This window comes from Erythrolamprus reginae, chromosome 1, assembly GCF_031021105.1.
Source record: "Erythrolamprus reginae isolate rEryReg1 chromosome 1, rEryReg1.hap1, whole genome shotgun sequence".
NCBI classification, from domain to species: Eukaryota; Metazoa; Chordata; class Lepidosauria; order Squamata; family Dipsadidae; genus Erythrolamprus; species Erythrolamprus reginae.
In genome coordinates, this window is record NC_091950.1 from 330,933,570 (window position 1) to 330,950,694 (window position 17,125).

The 17,125-nt window shown below is 39.4% G+C and overlaps 1 protein-coding gene across 1 annotated transcript in view; it reads right to left on the reverse strand.

Moving 5' to 3' along the window:
- The window catches only part of RPS6KA2 (ribosomal protein S6 kinase A2), a 157,432-nt gene that overhangs the window by 81,234 nt on the left and 59,073 nt on the right, over positions 1 to 17,125 (reverse strand). The window contains exons 2-3 of the mRNA XM_070733839.1: positions 15,592 to 15,708; positions 11,544 to 11,625 (exon numbers count right to left, since the gene is read on the reverse strand). Of these exons, the coding sequence (XP_070589940.1) occupies positions 11,544 to 11,625; positions 15,592 to 15,708 (199 nt within the window). The remainder of the gene's footprint in view (positions 1 to 11,543; positions 11,626 to 15,591; positions 15,709 to 17,125) is intronic.

Genomic DNA, 17,125 nt, shown 5'->3' on the forward strand with positions numbered 1-17,125 from the left:
CGAAACAGTAAGAAAATAAATTTAACAAACAAATAAATATACTTTGCATTTTTGCATTTGTTTACTGAATAGGTGGCTAAGGCCCATTACTTTGTCCTGGTTGATATGACAATTGTACAACTACCATACCCCATCTCCCAAATCAAGTGTGCCTTTACATGTTGTGTAACTTTTTAAAGTTATGCTACTTGGTGTTGAATAACAAAAAGTGGTTCCCTTGGAAATTATGTATGCATTTTATATGTGGTATTTTTTATTTTGAAAAACAAATTCAGAAATTGCATTATAAAGTGTTTTGAAAACAATTATATTACCAAAACCTATATATATTACCAAAACCGAGTCTGCGGAGAGGGGCGGCATACAAATCTAAATAATAAATAAATAAATAATAAATATGCAGACCACTCTGAAATTAGAAAATACTGTATGTCTATAGATAGAAGAGGAATACAAGTTATTTTAAAATATATGGCAAAAGGATTTTAGGAAATCATTATCTAGTCAGTGATGCCTTGTTAGCAAGCGCAGAAAAATAAAAAAAATGATACAAGGAAATATGTTGTTTAGCAGTTAAGGTTCACATAAAGGTTGCTAGTTTTCCAAATTTAATAGCTTACGGAGGGACATCCTTATATAATTGCATCAAATTTCTACTGTAAAAAGCTCAGGAGTGGCATTTCAATAGTTATTTTTTCTTATCATACCAGTGTTCTCTTTATATAAGAACTGTTATCATTTCTTTTTAGTAATGAAATAAAAACAAAATAAGAGGGAACAAAAGGTGAAATACAACCCACGAAACCCAAGGAGAGGCTGCGGCTTAGTGGCAGCACATATACTTGATTTCACATGGCTCTTTTTCTAATCCCTGTCACTTCCATTAAAAGATCAATGGTCTAATGATGGGAAAATCTTCAGCTCACAAATCCTGAGGATCAGGGAATTATTAGGTTAGATTACTAGCATTAAAAATGTAGTTCTTTCTTCTGCACATATTTCTATCACTCTCAAAGCCCACCCTAAAGCGCCTCTTTTTCTCAACAGGCTCAAACCTTGAATTGTACCATTCTATTATTTGTTGATGCACCTTTCTTTCTGCCAGAGATTTTTAAGTAATGCTTTCTAACACTCAGTCTTTTCTCCAAATAGATTGAATATTTCACCTCATTTTTGGTAAGACTACATTGAAGACCAAGGACAATTGAGACTACAGGGAGCCCTCAAATTCCAACCATTTGTTTAATGATCATTCAAAGTTATAACAGCACTGAAAAAAAGCAACTTTACAGCTGTACCTTGAACTCATTCATTCATTCATTCATTCATTCATTCATTCATTCATTCATTTATTGGATTTATATGCCGCCCCTCTCCGAAGACTCGGGGCAGCTAACAGCAATCATAAAACAGCGTATAGTAATAATCCAATACTAAAAACAATTAAAAACCCATTAATATAAAAAACCAAACATACATACAGACATACCATGCATAAAATTATAAAGGCCTAGGGGGAAAGGGAATCTCAATTCCCCCATGCCTGGCAGCAGAGGTGGGTTTTAAGTAGCTTACGAAAGGCAAGGAGGGTGGGGGCAATTCTAATCTCTGAGGGGAGTTGGTTCCAGAGGGCCGGGGCCACCACAGAGAAGGCTCTTCCCCTGGGTCCCGCCAAGCGGCATTGTTTAGTTGACGGGACCCAGAGAAGACCCATTCTGTGGGACCTAACTGGTCACTGGGATTCGTGCAGCAGAAGGCGGTCCCTGAGATAATCTGGTCCAGTGCCATGAAGGGCTTTATAGGTCATAACCAACACTTTGAATTGTGACCGGAAACTGATCGGCAACCAATGCAGACTGCGGACTGTTGGTGTAACATGGTCATGTGATCAAAATTTGGGTGCTTGGCAACTGTTGCGGCGTCCAGGTCATGTGATCTCCATTTGCAACCTTCCCAGACAGCTTGTGATAAGCAAAGTAAATGGGAGAAATTAGAATCACTTAATGACCACATGAGTCACTTAAGTGTTTTGTTTAACAACCATGACCCCAAAAAAAGGGGGTAATAAAAATAGTCACAACTCACTGAACAATCACCTTACTTAGCAACAGAAATTCTGGTCACAATTGTGATCGTAATTGAAGATTAGTCTTATCTATACACTATAAGTGTACTATTGAATAAACTAAATGCATTTTCCATCTCGTTTCTAAGTTCTTCAAGTCACAGTTAGATCCAATCTGGTAACTACGTGGACACAATCGTGCAGTTCTTCTTAAAACAATGCAGAAAGAGTTTGTCACTGCGTTCTTCAGGAGTGTTCTGTCATTTCCCAGTTCTGGAATTTCCTGCTGATTTAAGTAATAATCTGGGTCAACCCTGTTTAGCTTTTGATATAGTTGGCCAGATGCTGCCTCTTGCTAAAACTTTTTCCATTATATTACGTAGTTAATGTTTTTCCCAATTAACAATGCTGCTGTTGGTCATATCTGATTTATTTTGAAATGATTTATTAAACATCATTTACAGGACTGGGAACATGGTTACTTTTGCAGTTCTACTGATACAGTAATTTATGGTCTTCAAGCTGCTTGATACTCTCATGTTACCATTTTAAAAGTTTTACAATGTTCATAAAAGATTTTTAGGCAATTGCTTTACTCTATCATATGCCAACTTTACTTAAATCATAACCAAAACTCAGCAAAGCAAAACCACACAAACAATTGAAATAAAGTGACTGATCTTTGTACATGATGACCGCAGCAATATTATTGCATGTACAAAGATGGGGAAATTCAGCATTATCCAAAATGAAGGAATAGTTGATGAAAATGATAGAATATACTGACGGCTATTCTTTCTATTTTTCTATTTTTTCTTTACTTTTTTCCTTTTTGCACTTGTATTTCTCTTTCTTTTCTTTTTCTTACCTTATATTAGTTCATGTAACTTTTTATATTTTTTTAAAAAATATTTAATAACATTGTATATGTATATAAAAACCGCACTTCATTTGACATTTTTTTTGCATGGGGAAAGACACAAAAGGTAGTATCTGAATGAAATATACTATATAACTCTGGAAACAAGATCATAGATACTAAGGATCATCAAACACAGCAAGCAAAATGATCATCTTTGCTTGCTGTGTTTGATAGTAAACCACATGATTTAATTCTGACTTAGCACAATGTGAATCCTATCGTGATAGTTGTAAAATACATTTTAGGGATCTTGATTACAACCAACTGTACATTTTAGGGATCTTGATTACAACCAACTGTAATGCATGATCCCAATTACCAAGGCTTATACCCAATTTATTCTGCTCTCTATAGTGCAAAGAAGTTAAAACCGTTCTAGGATTCTACCCCATAGTATAAATTACAAGGTTTTTCCTCCCACATTTCCAAGTTAATTGATACCTGGGCATTCTCTTGATGGCTTTAGAGGCATCTGGGATTTGTCTGTACTGTGGATTTCTTTAGCCTGTGAACCACTAATTGATACCTCAATAGATTCAGCCCTTAAACTCACAGTGTCCCAGCCAAATGAGTATTAATTACAGAAAGGGCTTTCTCCTCCACTTCTTACATGCTGGTCACTCCCTTTTTACCTACTTTGTAGATTTGTGGATTTAAGCAAAGCCCTTTTTTATTGTTTAGGTTCTTTAAATCATTAAAATATATCTGAATCTATCCCTACCTCTCTCTATGTAGAAGAGAAATCTGGCATAGTTTGACAATTTATCCATCTAGTTTTATTTTCTGTCACTAGATATTTTTAAATACTCCACCATATTTATTTGCATTGTATTAATGTTCTTGTTGTTACTGAAAACCACCTAGAAACCTCTGCTACTGGGTTGTACATCAATCCTCAATCACACCAATCAATATGTTTATAGGTTGTTTTATTTATTTATACAATTTGTAATTCAACCAATTCTACACACTGGGAGGCTAGATGGAAAGAATCCAATGTGTCACTTTTGTCTTCTATTGTTTTATTCAGGAAAATATTCCCAGAAATGGAAAATTACATCCATACTGGAGGAAGTGGAAGAAAAGCAAAAGTGATTGAAGTATACTACAAGATCCCCTCTCAGGGCTTTTGAATTTTATACTAAGAAAAATTTGGGCAGTGCAACTCAGCTTATAACAGCAATAAAAGCTCAACCAGGACAGATTTACTGCTCTGCTTACTGCTAGTGGAGAAGATAATTCAGAGCACTTACTTAAACCCTTAATTTAGCTGTCATAGTAACTGCCCTGTAAGTCCAAAAATGACATGGTAGTGCATGTTGGGAATTGTGATTGATTTTAATTTAAAAACCCTGCTCCTGGTTAAAGAATCCCACTGCCAGTAATAGGAATGTTCTGCAGGAGTGATCAGAAAAATGCAGTAATAAAGTGATGCCATGATTACATTACTGCATTCCATTTTTCCATGAGAAAATAATATTTACCATTAAAAAAATTAGCACTCCATTATATACTGCTCAAAAAAATAAAGGGAACACTCAAATAATACATCCTAGATCTAAATGAATGAAATATTCTCACTGAATATTTCATTTACGCAACTATTCCATTTGCACAACAGCATGTGAAATTGACTGTCAATCAGTGTTGCTTCCTGTGTGGACAGTTTGATTTCACAGAAGTTTGATTTATGTAAAGTTATATTCTGTTTTTTAAGTGTCCCCTTTATTTTTTTGAGCAGTGTATATATTATGTAAGAGATAAGAACAGAAGCATTGCAATGCAGTGTTGCTACTCACTAGACCTCTCAGGTGATAAAAAAAGATACCATAGTACAGTGATAGTGAACCTTTTTGGCACTGAGTGCCACGAAGGGTGCGCATGTGTGCCAAAAAGGAAGCACTCTGCGCTCATTTGATCTGCAACCAGGAAGAGGAGCTGCTTAGGGGGCATGCACGCCCTGGAAATAGAACTTCTGGTTTCCAATGTACACATGTGCACCAGCCAGAAAGTCTTACAGTTACTGCTGCGCATGCGCCGATCAGCTGGCTATCATGCATGCTCACACTGGAAAATGAAAGACCAGCTCTTCCGGTTTCCAGCACTGGCGCATGCAGAAAGGCCAGCTGATTGTCACATGCACATGTGCGCCAAAAATCCAGAAGAGAAACAGCCACCTCCATGCATATCAGATGACAGGGCTCCACGTGCTATTTTGGGCATGCATGCCATAGGTTCGCCATCACAGGCATAGTAGATAGTACTGAAAACTGCTGAGCTGTCACGAATACAATTATAATAATTATCTGATGATCCCCAAAGATAATGAATTAGTCTAACAGCCTCAGTTCCATGGCCACAAGTGAATTTGAAAAAAAACAACCTTTTCCAAGATTGCTTTGCTCAACCGTGTAAAAGGTTTGGCCTTTCATGCCTATGTCCCAAGGCACTAGCAGAGACTTCTTTATAAGTGGACCAATAATTACCTCTTTTAACAAGGCAGAATCCTGTTTAATCCTCAGAGAGGTATTTATGGTGTTTCTAATAACCTCTTGTGAATTAATTGGAAGCTAAGTTGAACAGCAATGTAAAGAATAAGAAGCAAAACACATTGCTCAAACTATCTCTCTCTTCTTTCTTGGGTGACAAAAATTGAAACTGAACCAATTAACCTGTTTAACAGATTTATTAGATATTTTCTGTAGTAATGCTGGCATTCACACTGGTCTGAATACAAGAACTCTTTTCCCCACAAAATATGTTTAAAAGCACTATAGTAAGACTTTGGGAATTATATGAAGATTATATGAGAATTATATGGAAAGAAGAAGAGATGAATGAAGAGTATGATTCAGCCTATTCATGACTCATGCAATCTAACAAACATAAATTTGAGATGTATCTGGACAAAGAAAAATGGATTTTTCTGAGGCACTGATCATAACAGCATAGGTCTTCAAATGGGCTTTATGCTGTGCCTTGTTAGATGGAAGATGAATCTTCCTTCTTTAATGTTCTAGGGTCTTGATGCTACAATATAGCACTGCAAAGAAACAACATTAAAGTGGCAGAGTCCAGAACAGGGGTGGACAATTAATTTTGCCATGGGGCAAAATCCTCCTCTCCTTCCTCCGCCGCCATCACTTCCTCTGCCCGCCTACCCCCCAATCACTGCCGCTGCTGCTTCTCTCTCTTTCGGCCACTCGCTCGGCTCTGCCAAAGCATCTCTCTCGAGCTCCTGATGTCACCCACAGTGACCTCATCGCCTAGTGCTCACCTTATTGTCAATGTCCGGAGCCTCCATCAGGCAGAGGAGCTGCGCGGCTGCCTCCGGACCACTGTTTCAAGGCTCCCGCCACAGCCCTGGGGGAGGAGAACTTTAAAAAAATAGCGGGACATTTTTCATGGATAGTGGGAGGGCCGGTCACAGACATTGGGGGGGCTGGATACGGCCCGTGGGCTACCCCTTGCCCAGGTCTGGTCTAGAACAATTCTAAACATGAGAGGTAACTGCTGAGTCCACCTTTATCAGGTCCTTGTTAAGGAGAACCATCAACACCCTATGGAAGGGACACATAGTAACTAATTAAAACTGAAAGTTTTATGTGGGAACTAATCTGTAAGAAGCCATTGTCGAAAATCAAATCTCTGGAAGAAAGAAATTGAATTTGGCTGTCCTGGTGTTCACAGACAATTGTTTTTCAATAGACGGGGTGGAGACTTCATGTTTTTGCAGGACTCTCCTCAGCCCAGGAAAAGTAACTACGTAATTATGGAACAATGAAAAGTATCTCGTCCACATTCTGAACAAATCATTTCTAATGTGGCAGCTAACACTATTTGAAGCACCATAGAGCTGTTTAAAGTATAGTGATTATCTTATGCTCTTAAGACCGTAACTTCCTCCATCATTGTTAATCCAAGAGAAAGCTTCTGCTGTTGAATCTTATATTTATAGCAACATCTGCTATTTACTTATATTTTCTGCATGCCACCAAAGTACACCACCACAATCCTTCATCCTAAACCAATTTCATTAATGCTATAAATGTCTGGTTATTTAAAAAGGAGTTCTTGCACACTTAGCAAATAATAAAATATTTCTTGCTTCACATGCTTTGTGGTAAGAAAAGATAAAACACGTGAACTGGCTCAGTGACCTTTTTCTGAACCCCAGCTGTTAATCAGAATATAATAGGAAACAGAACAGCAGCTTATTTTCTGTAAGAGAAACAACATTATCTTTGTTTTACAGATGCACTTACAGCATTTGCAGCAGACATATCACCCCCTTTTTTTCTCCCCTTTCTATTCAATTTTCCCCCATCAGAGCCAATCTACCTGTTCTGTCGGGCTCTCTGGTAGAATCCTCCCAAAAATTCACAGGTACAAATTTCAGACACACACGCATTTGAAAATTCAAAACAATGTTCTTTATAATGAAAATCCACTTAAATTAAGCCTTCTTTTGGTATAGCAAAGAGCACTCATCTCCAAAGAAACTGGTAATTTGTACAAGTCCCTTATCAGTTCTGTGATACTTAGCTTGCAGCTGTGAGGCAATTCACAGTCCTTCTTCTTGCACAAAGTGAAACATACTTTGCTCTGGTTTAGTTTCAAAGCGGGGAAAAATCAGCACACAAAAAGTCAAAGTCAGTAAAGCAGTCACGAAACACAAGGATCAGATAATCCTCCACAATGGCCAAACCCACAGGCTGCTATTTATAGCAGCCTCACTAATTTCCATAGCCCCACTCAACCACAGGTGGCCTCATTTTCTTTGATAATAATCTCTCAGTTGTTGTTGCCTATGCATTGCTCTCTGCATGCGTGGCTGTATTATTAACTCTTGTTCTGAATCCAAGGAGGAGCTAGATAATTGATCTCCTTCTGAGCTGTCTGCCACATTCTCCTCCTCCCTGTCACTCATGTCTTCTTGGTCAGAGGAGCCTTCATCATCAAATTCCACCGGGGGCAAAACAGGCCTGCAGCATGTGCATGTCTCCCCCAGGAGCTGGGCCACAGCTAACCACAACACTACCCTATGTGGGTTTCTTTGGCAATCTGACTTGGCCTTTATAATATGCACAATATCTTCAGGAAGAGATGGGGAGAAAAAGTGTGGTGCTCTTTCAGGTAATCCAAGAAATTGTCTTTTTCTTCCGTTTTTCATCTGGTCTCCTCCAATGTGTGATCCACCCTAATGCAATTTTGAACTGGTTCAGAGGATTCTGACATTTATTGAACACTTCGTGTCTATCAATATAAGCCCCTTAAGTATTCTGCTTCCGCTTATGTGAGGATACAAATCAAAGAACATAGGTCAGGGGCGTCAAACTCGTGTCGTCACATGATGTATCACAACTGTATTTGCTAAACCAGGCCAACGTGTGATGCATCTGGTCCACAGGCCGCAGGTTTGACAGCCCTGACATAGGTGATTTCAGCCAAGGAAGGAAGACCAAATAGGAAATACAACCAGACAATCCGATTCTACTTCCTTGTAAAATGACACTAAGAGAACCCTGCATGCCTAAAAATATACTTCTTCCACTGGCACCTTTTCAGCCTGAAAATTTAGGGAGGATCCGTCTGAGCTTCTTGCATCACCCACTGCCCTGCTGTCTCTTATCTGACCATTTCCTAGGCAGCATCTCTTTGTCCCGTCTCTCAAGATCCTTCCAATATACTAGATCAGTGATGGCGAACCTTTTTCCCCTTGGGTGCCAAAAAAGCATGGGCGTACACTATCGCATGTGCGTGAGTGCCCACACCCATAATTCAATGCCTGGGGAGGGTGAAATTCAATTCAATTCAATTTATTAGATTTGTATGCTGCCCCTCTCCATAGATTCGGGGCGGCTAAACGGCTAAAACAGCTCTGGAGGCTGGAAATGGTCTGTTTCCCAACTTCTGGTGGGCCCAGTAGGCTTCTGTTTCACCCTCCCGTGGTTCCAAAGGCTTCCCTGGAGTCGTGGGAGGTAAAAATGCCCTCCTCCATTCCTCCCAGAGGTTCTCTGGAAGCAAAAAATCCCCTCCCAGAGCCTCTGTGCGAGCCAAAAATCAGCTGGCCTGCACACACATGCATGTTGGAGCTGAGATAGGGCAACAGCTCACGTGCCAGCAGATATGGCTCCGCGTGCCACCTGTGGCACCCGTGCCACAAGTTCATCATCACTGTAGTAGATGCTTGCCATTTCTGCACTTTCTTTCAAAGTATGGTGGTTTATAATAATTAATGGTAAAGAATAATAATCAGATCTTTGAGTAGTAAAAATAAAACATAGTTGACTTTACAAACAGAGCCAGAGTTTCAAAAAGCAGAACCCAGACTGGAAGACAATAGGAGTACTATCTGAAATATTCCACCACATCACAGAACAATAATGTAAGTGGGGAAACTGGCAGATGGGATGTTTTCTGAAATGCACCAAGGTTGTTTTAAAAAAATACATGTGTAATCTCCAGTGATCAGTAAAATTAATTCAAACACTGTTACAAATAGCAAACAATGCCTAAATCATAAATCAAAATTATAAAGATACTGGTAATTAAATTCTCATCTCTAAAGTCAACTTCCATATCTAAAAATCTAAAATGGGATAGAACAGTTTAGCATAAGAAAAGGTAGCAAGGCATATTGGTTTGAATGGAAGCACAGTAGAAGCAGAAAAAATATTCTTAGAAGTGTAAAGCCTGATGTTCCATTTATGAGTACTCTATTGGAATATTGACTTTATTCCAAGCTCTTATTTCTCACATTTTATGGATTAGGATCCTTTGACACAATTATGCACAATTGCATCCATTAGGCAAAGGATTGTGTGTGAGTGAGCGAACAGAAATGGCATATAAATCAACAAACTAAATAGGAGAGTGCAAGAACATCATATTTCATCCATTCTCTTCTCTGAAAGATTTCTAAAGTGTATTATTTTTCATCAAACTGAATGAGAACCCATCAAAAATGAGGCAGAATTTTTCTGCTTTACATTAGCTCATAACATTTCTGGTAGAAAGCTATTTAGTTTCTTCTTGAACATATTTATAACAGAAAGCTTTCTAAGTTCTACTACCGGATTACTTTTATTGAATTATTTTTACTTGGAGTGGGATTTTTTTGTCTGATTTGCAATTGCCTTTACTTTCTCTCCCCCCCCCTCTCTCATACACACACACAAACACAGTACCACTGCTTAAGAACTTAATTCATTCCGTGACCAGGTTCTTAAGTAGGAAAGTTTGCAAGTAGAAGCAATTTTTCCCATAGGAATCAATGTAAAAGCAAATAATGTGTGCAAACCCATTAGGAAAGAAATAAAAGCTTGAAATTTGGGTGGGAGAAAGAGGAGGAATAAGAGAAGGAGGACAGTCGCTGCCAAAGGAAGAAGGTGAGGTGAGGGTAATAAAAAAAAAATCCAAAACTTTAAGATTTAAAAGAGGGACTCTGAGGCAGCGAGGAGGAGCACGTGCCTCCCATACACCTGGCGCAGGGCTGCCTCCCATACATTGCGCCAGAGAGAGAAACTCATGGGGAATGGCAGGAAACTGGCCCAGGTGAGGTGAGAAGAATAAAAAAAATCCAAAGCTCAATAAAAATACAGAACTACTAGGCTAGGGGTGTCAAACTGGCACACCCACCCCAGCTCCACACCACCATACATCATGATACATCACAGGATGCAATCAAGTTTGACATCCATGCACTAGACACATACATTTATGTTGGGAGTTCTCATGCGTCAACTCCCAATATTTGGGGCAAAGGTCAGATTTTGTGGCCCTGCAAAATTTTACTGGGGTGACTGTTCTATATGGTAGACAGCATAGCAAAAAAAGGGATACTTCCAGGGACCCACCAGATGACATTACTTTATCAATAGCACCTAGAATATGTTCACTCTGCCAGATCTGAAACTACCAGTCACTCGGAAACCACAAGGCAGCTCACAAGTATTATTATTATTATTATTATTATTATTATTATTATTATTATTATTATTATTATTTATTAGATTTGTATGCCGCCCCTCTCTGCAAACTGGTTCCATATCATGTAGGGTGTTTAAAGTGTCAATCAGCAACCTAAGTGCAGTTCATGTAGGAGCAGTGTTACATGGGTGCACCATGATGTGCTCAAAACTGCATCCGCTGATGCATTCTGGACCAGAAGAAGCATCCAATGCTCTTCAAGGTCAGTCCCATAAAAGCACCCAAAATGCATGAGTAACTGTGAGCAGTGCAATGTGCTCACAAAATATATTTGTATGAAAGCTCTCTTCTAGGATCATACTCACCTGTGTTGCCCTAACTCACTCTTCCTTAAAATCAAGAAAGATCAAGTTCCATTTCCCTCCCGTCATATAAAAAAGCTAATTTCCTTTTTATCCAGCTACCTTTGTCGATTCAAATTGTAAAATCCAAACACAATACAAAGAGTAATTCCTTTTTATGGGACAGATATATCTTCAGTACATAACAACCTGGAATGCAACAAAGAAAGTTGTCTATTAATCAAAAGAGAGGTTGTACACTGACTCTGGTTTCTTGACTTACCTTTTAGAGTTGCTTTCTTAAGTACCTTCATTGCATAGAGCTGCCCAGTATCAGAACCTTTGATTTTTCTCACCAGAAATACCTGTGGGAGGGAGGGAAATCCAAAGGGCACTTTAATGAAGTACAGTTAAAATAGTGACATTTTTTTCATTTGCTTAATGTAAAGTGAACCTGTCATGTATATGATCAAGTATGCCTTTCTCTATTCTTCAGTATTGATTATTTATTTAGAAAATCTGTAGAAGGCCCATTTCCTTAACAGTTATTTGCGGCTTATAAAAATAAACACACCATAACAGTATAATCAAAACAAGAAATACAAAACAAAAATAAAAAGCACTTAATCTCAAAATACCGCTTCATAGAAAAAATTGCCTACACAATCTCTGCAAAAACACCCAAATTCACAATTGATTTGAAGAGTAAGACTCGAGTATTGTAACACTCTCTACATGGGGCTACCTTTGAAGAATATTCGGAAACTTCAGATCGTGCAGAATGCAGCTGCGAGAGCAATCATGGGCTTCCCTAGGTATGCCCATGTTACACCAACACTCCGCAGTCTGCATTGGTTGCCGATCGGTTTCCGGTCACAATTCAAAGTGTTGGTTATGACCTATAAAGCCCTTCATGGCACCGGACCAGAATATCTGTGAGACAGCCTTCTGCCGCACGAATCCCAGTGGCCGGTTAGGTCCCACAGAGTTGGCCTTCTCCGGGTCCCGTCGACTAAACAATGTCGGCTGGCGGGACCCAGGGGAAGAGCCTTCTCTGTGGCAGCCCCAACCCTCTGGAACCAGCTCCCCCCGGAGATCAGGACTGCCCCCACCCTCCTTGCCTTTTGTAAACTTCTTAAAACCCACCTCTGCCGTCAGGCATGGGGGAACTGAGACATCTCCCCTTGCCTATGTAGTGTTATGTATGGAATGTTTGTGTGTATGTTTTTATATAAGGGTGGTGTTTTTTTCCAGGTTTTTAATGTAAAATTGTTATTTTAGACTTAATATTAGATTTGTCGTTGTATACGGTGAGCCGCCCCGAGTCTGCAGATAGGGGCGGCTTACAAATCTAATCAATCAATCAATCAATCAATCAATCAATCAATCAATCAATCCTTATAGTGCTTTAGTCCTTAAAATTGTTACTGGCTCCAAAAATGGCCCAAATGGTAAGTGGAGCCTCTTTTAAAAATCCCACATATCCTCTGTGTTTGTCTTCCGAACCCAATCATGATTTATAAGTCTTATTCACTGTAGGCTTACATTTCCTATAAGACTTTCTTCTATTCCATCCCATCTAATTGACAGAACCTGGAGAAGGCCGGCTCTGTGGGACCTAACCAGTTGTTGGGACTCATACGGCAGAAGGTGGTCCCAAAAGTAATCTGGCCTGATGCCATGTAGGGCTTTATAGGTCATTACCAACACTTTGAATTGTGTTGTCCGGAAACCAATCCGGACACAGAATAATAGAACGAAGAGCTCCAAATGAAAAACAGGATACAAAATATGCCTTAGTCTAATTTTAACTTCCAAATGACAAGAACAAAAGCAAATGTACTGATTCCACCACCACCCATTCCCTAAAGTAAAAATACACATACTGTATGTACACCATCTAATATTTAGACCCCTGTAAAAACCTCAGGCCTTAGTTCAGACATTTGCAACAACAAATACTCAAAACTGTGTATCTTCTTGACAAACACATTTAATATTTTGAAAGCTTCTTCTCCCCTAAGCTGGTTTAGGGAAAGTCAACCTTGTTCAGCAACAGATTTCTCTTTAGCGATATCTGCTGAAAGAGGAACAGCTGGAACTAACGAAGTTAGCTACGTATTTTTTCAGTAAGTGCACTTAGAGGGAAAGGTCTGCGTTGGATTACATGTTTTTTAAAAATCACTGTTCACAGAAATTTACCTTGCTTGCTTTCAAGCATCCTAATTAGGGTGGCTCAGTGGCTAAGATGCTGAGCTTGTAGATCAGAAGGTTGGCAGTTCAGTGGTTCGAATCTCTAGCACCGCGTAATGGGGTGAGCTCCTGTTACTTGACCCAGCTTCAGCCAATCTAGTAGTTTGAAAGCACGTAAAAATATGCAAGTAGAAAAACAGGGACCACTTTGGTAGGAAGGTAACAGTGCTCCATGCGCCTTTGGCATTTAGTCATGCCAGTCACATGACCACAGAGGACATCTTCAGACAGTACTGGGTCGTCAGCTTAGAAATGGAGATGAGCACCGCCCCTAGAGCCGGAAATCGCTAGCAGGGGAACCTTTACCTTTAATTAGGAGGAACTCCTTTCCTTTGCTAGGTTAATTTCCAACATATTGTGCTCAGAAATCCAATTCGAGAGCAATCATGGGCTTCCCTAAGTATGCCCATGTTACACCAACACTCCGTAGTCTGCATTGATTGCCGATCAGTTTCCAGTCACAATTCAAAGTGTTGGTTATGACCTATAAAGCCCTTCATGGCACCGGACCAGAATATCTCCGGGACCGCCTTCTGCCGCACGAATCCCAGCGACCAGTTAGGTCCCACAGAGTTGGCCTTCTCCGGGTCCCGTCGACTAAACAATGTCATTTGGCAGGACCCAGGAGAAGAGCCTTCTCTGTGGCGGCCCCGACCCTCTGGAACCAGCTCCCCCCAGATATCAGAGTTGCCCCCACCCTCCTTGCCTTTCACAAACTCCTTAAAACCCACCTCTGTCGTCAGGCATGGGGGAATTGAAAAAAAATTTTTTTTTCCTCCCTCCCCCCTAGGCTTATAGAATTTATACATGGTATGTTTGTTGGTATGATTGGTTTCTTAAATTGGGGTTTTTAGATTACTTTTTTAATGTTAGATTTGTTACATTGTTTTTTATTGTTGTTAGCCGCCCCGAGTCTTCGGAGAGGGGCGGCATACAAATCTAAATAAACTAAACTAAACTAAACTCACTGTTTTAAGACTGCAACTAGATTACAATAGTTCAGAAGATAATAAGACAAATATTAAATAAACTCTGTCATATAAAGTTCTAAAATAGTTCATTTTTGTTGTGAGAATGGTCATCTTATTTTTAATAATTCCTCAAAGGTTGTTCAATTTTTAAAATACCACTGACTAATATTTAAAGGTATTCAACCTTTAAGGTTATCTAGGAATTCTTCACAAATTAAAATATCTGCATTAAAAAAAAATAACCAGCAAACCTTTGAAGAGTGAATTATACTATGTCCATGAGTGGGAGAAGAAGAGTGGGACAAAAAAAATCAATACACAGCATTAGATTGTTGGGTTTGAAAGGGAAATGGAAGGAGAATCAGATTTGGCTACAAATGACAGGTGTCAAAGAGTCTAATCAATCCAATTTTGAGGGTTATATCTAATATAATCAGAAGAAACCTTATCCAAATATATCTTCCCTGTTTCTCTATTTCAAATAACTATATTCCCTGAAAATGCTCTGTGGGGAATCAAAGTTCTCAACAACTGGAGCTAAATTGAAAGTATAGGCTAAGTGGGGGAAATTGTGGCATCTGGGATGGCTTTATTTTAGTTCATATAATCCACTGACAAAGTAAAATTATTGTTCTACAGCTGAGGGTCTGAGTCAAGGTGGAATAATCGAAGGTACCAGCTGGATTTTTACTTCATTCTCCATAGATTGAAAGGCCCTATCCTTGAGGAAATATTGGATCATTGAAAAAGAAGTGTGGCTGCTTTTACATTTATATATGGAAGAAAGAGCATAAGGAAAGGAAATCAGGGACAGAGGGAGAGTTGAGGAGTCAGAATATTGGGGCGGGGGGGGGGGGGAGAAAGCTGAAAATGTGACCCTATAAATGAGTCACAGGATGCATCCCTCTCTCTCTTTAATGAAGATGTGATTCCTATGTCTGAGATGGGTGAATGAATGTTGATCTGATATCCTGATATTATGAATGCAAGAAGGCTTCACAATGTCATAACTTTCAGAATTCCAACCTAAACACACTGCATTCCGGGAAATGATCCACCAACTCTGAAGACAAATTTGAAAAAGCTAAATTACACACAAAATAGTACCTTTCCATAGGAACCTTGTCCCAATACTTTCAGGAGCTCAAATTGTGAGGGATCTGCTTTTTCGAAACCTTCTTTGACATGGTGACTGATGTCTATCTCCTTTACGATGCTTTCTTCCTGTGAATGAAAAAAATAAACCAAGGCACAGTTCATAACCTGGATAAAACTAATTACATCACTTAACTAGCTATGAAACTATGTGATCAGGCTTGATAAATGAACAGTTACTCTTGAAATTTAATGATTAGTTATGATCGGCCTCTCCTCTCCCTTTCTTTCCCTCAGCCTTGCCCCACAGAAGCCTATCCTATCCTATCCCCTTCTCTCCCTCAGGTTTGTGACTTTTGTTGTATGTGTGTACTGTGTATACACAAACAATGACAATAAAGTTGTTGCTGTTATTATTATTATTATTTATTAGATTTGTATGCCATGCCTCTCCAGAGACTCGGAGCGACTTACAATAACAAAACAGTACAAATGTTGTTGTTGTTGTTGTTGTTGTTATTATTATTATTATTATTATTATTATTATTATTATTATTATTATATCCTATCCTATTGCCTTCTCTCCTTCAGCCTTGCCCCATAGAAGCCTCCCCTATCCTATCCAGTATTGTGTTCCTACCGGTACCGATGAGGACATCACACCGGTAGTAAAATTGGAGCTGCCTAGTGAAGTTTCCGGTCTCTGGTGCGCAGATGCGTCCCAGTGAGATTTTGCTTCTGCTCATGTGCAGAAAGCAAAATCTTGTCAGGTGATGTGCGGGTGCATAAGATTTTGGCGATTTTTTGCTTCTGCACATGCGCAGAAACAAATTTGCCGAAATCTCATGCGTGTGCATCCCCTTGTGAGATATTGGTTCCTGCACATGGGCAGAAGCAAAATCTCATTGGGATGCATGCACACCAGAAACCTGAAGCTGCCTGCACACCGCACCAGTAGCAGCAGTAGTGGTAACCCCCACCTTATCCTCTCCCCTCCTCTTCCTCAGGATTACCCCACAGAAGCCTCCCCTATCCTATCCCTCTTCTTTCTCTCATCCTTGGCCCACAGAAGCCTCCCCTATCCTATTCCTCTTCTCTCCCTCATCCTTGCCCCACAGAATATTCCCCTATCCTATCCCCTTCTTTTCCTCAGGCTTTATAGCCCATTCTCTCCCTCAGGCTCGAAGCATCTCCTATGCTATTCCGTTCTCTGCAGTGTTTTTTCAAGTTGGGAGGGGGAGTAGAACATCTACGGTAACTAATTAGCATCAGAGCGTGTTAATAATAATATATGAAATATTAATGATCTGATGGTCATTTTGAAAAATTCTTTTTTAGTGAGCACATAGAAGCCAAGAGGAACATACGTGCCAAATTTCAAGTTTGTAGGTTTTATGGTTCTAGAGATTTCATGATTGTAGCATGAGTGGTTTTCGCTTTTATATTCATCTATTCATCTATTTTTACTTCAAGGCTAAGCATTATACTTGTGTGACACTAGTAGATCCACCCGTCTTTGTGCACAAATATTTTCATTTCATATGTT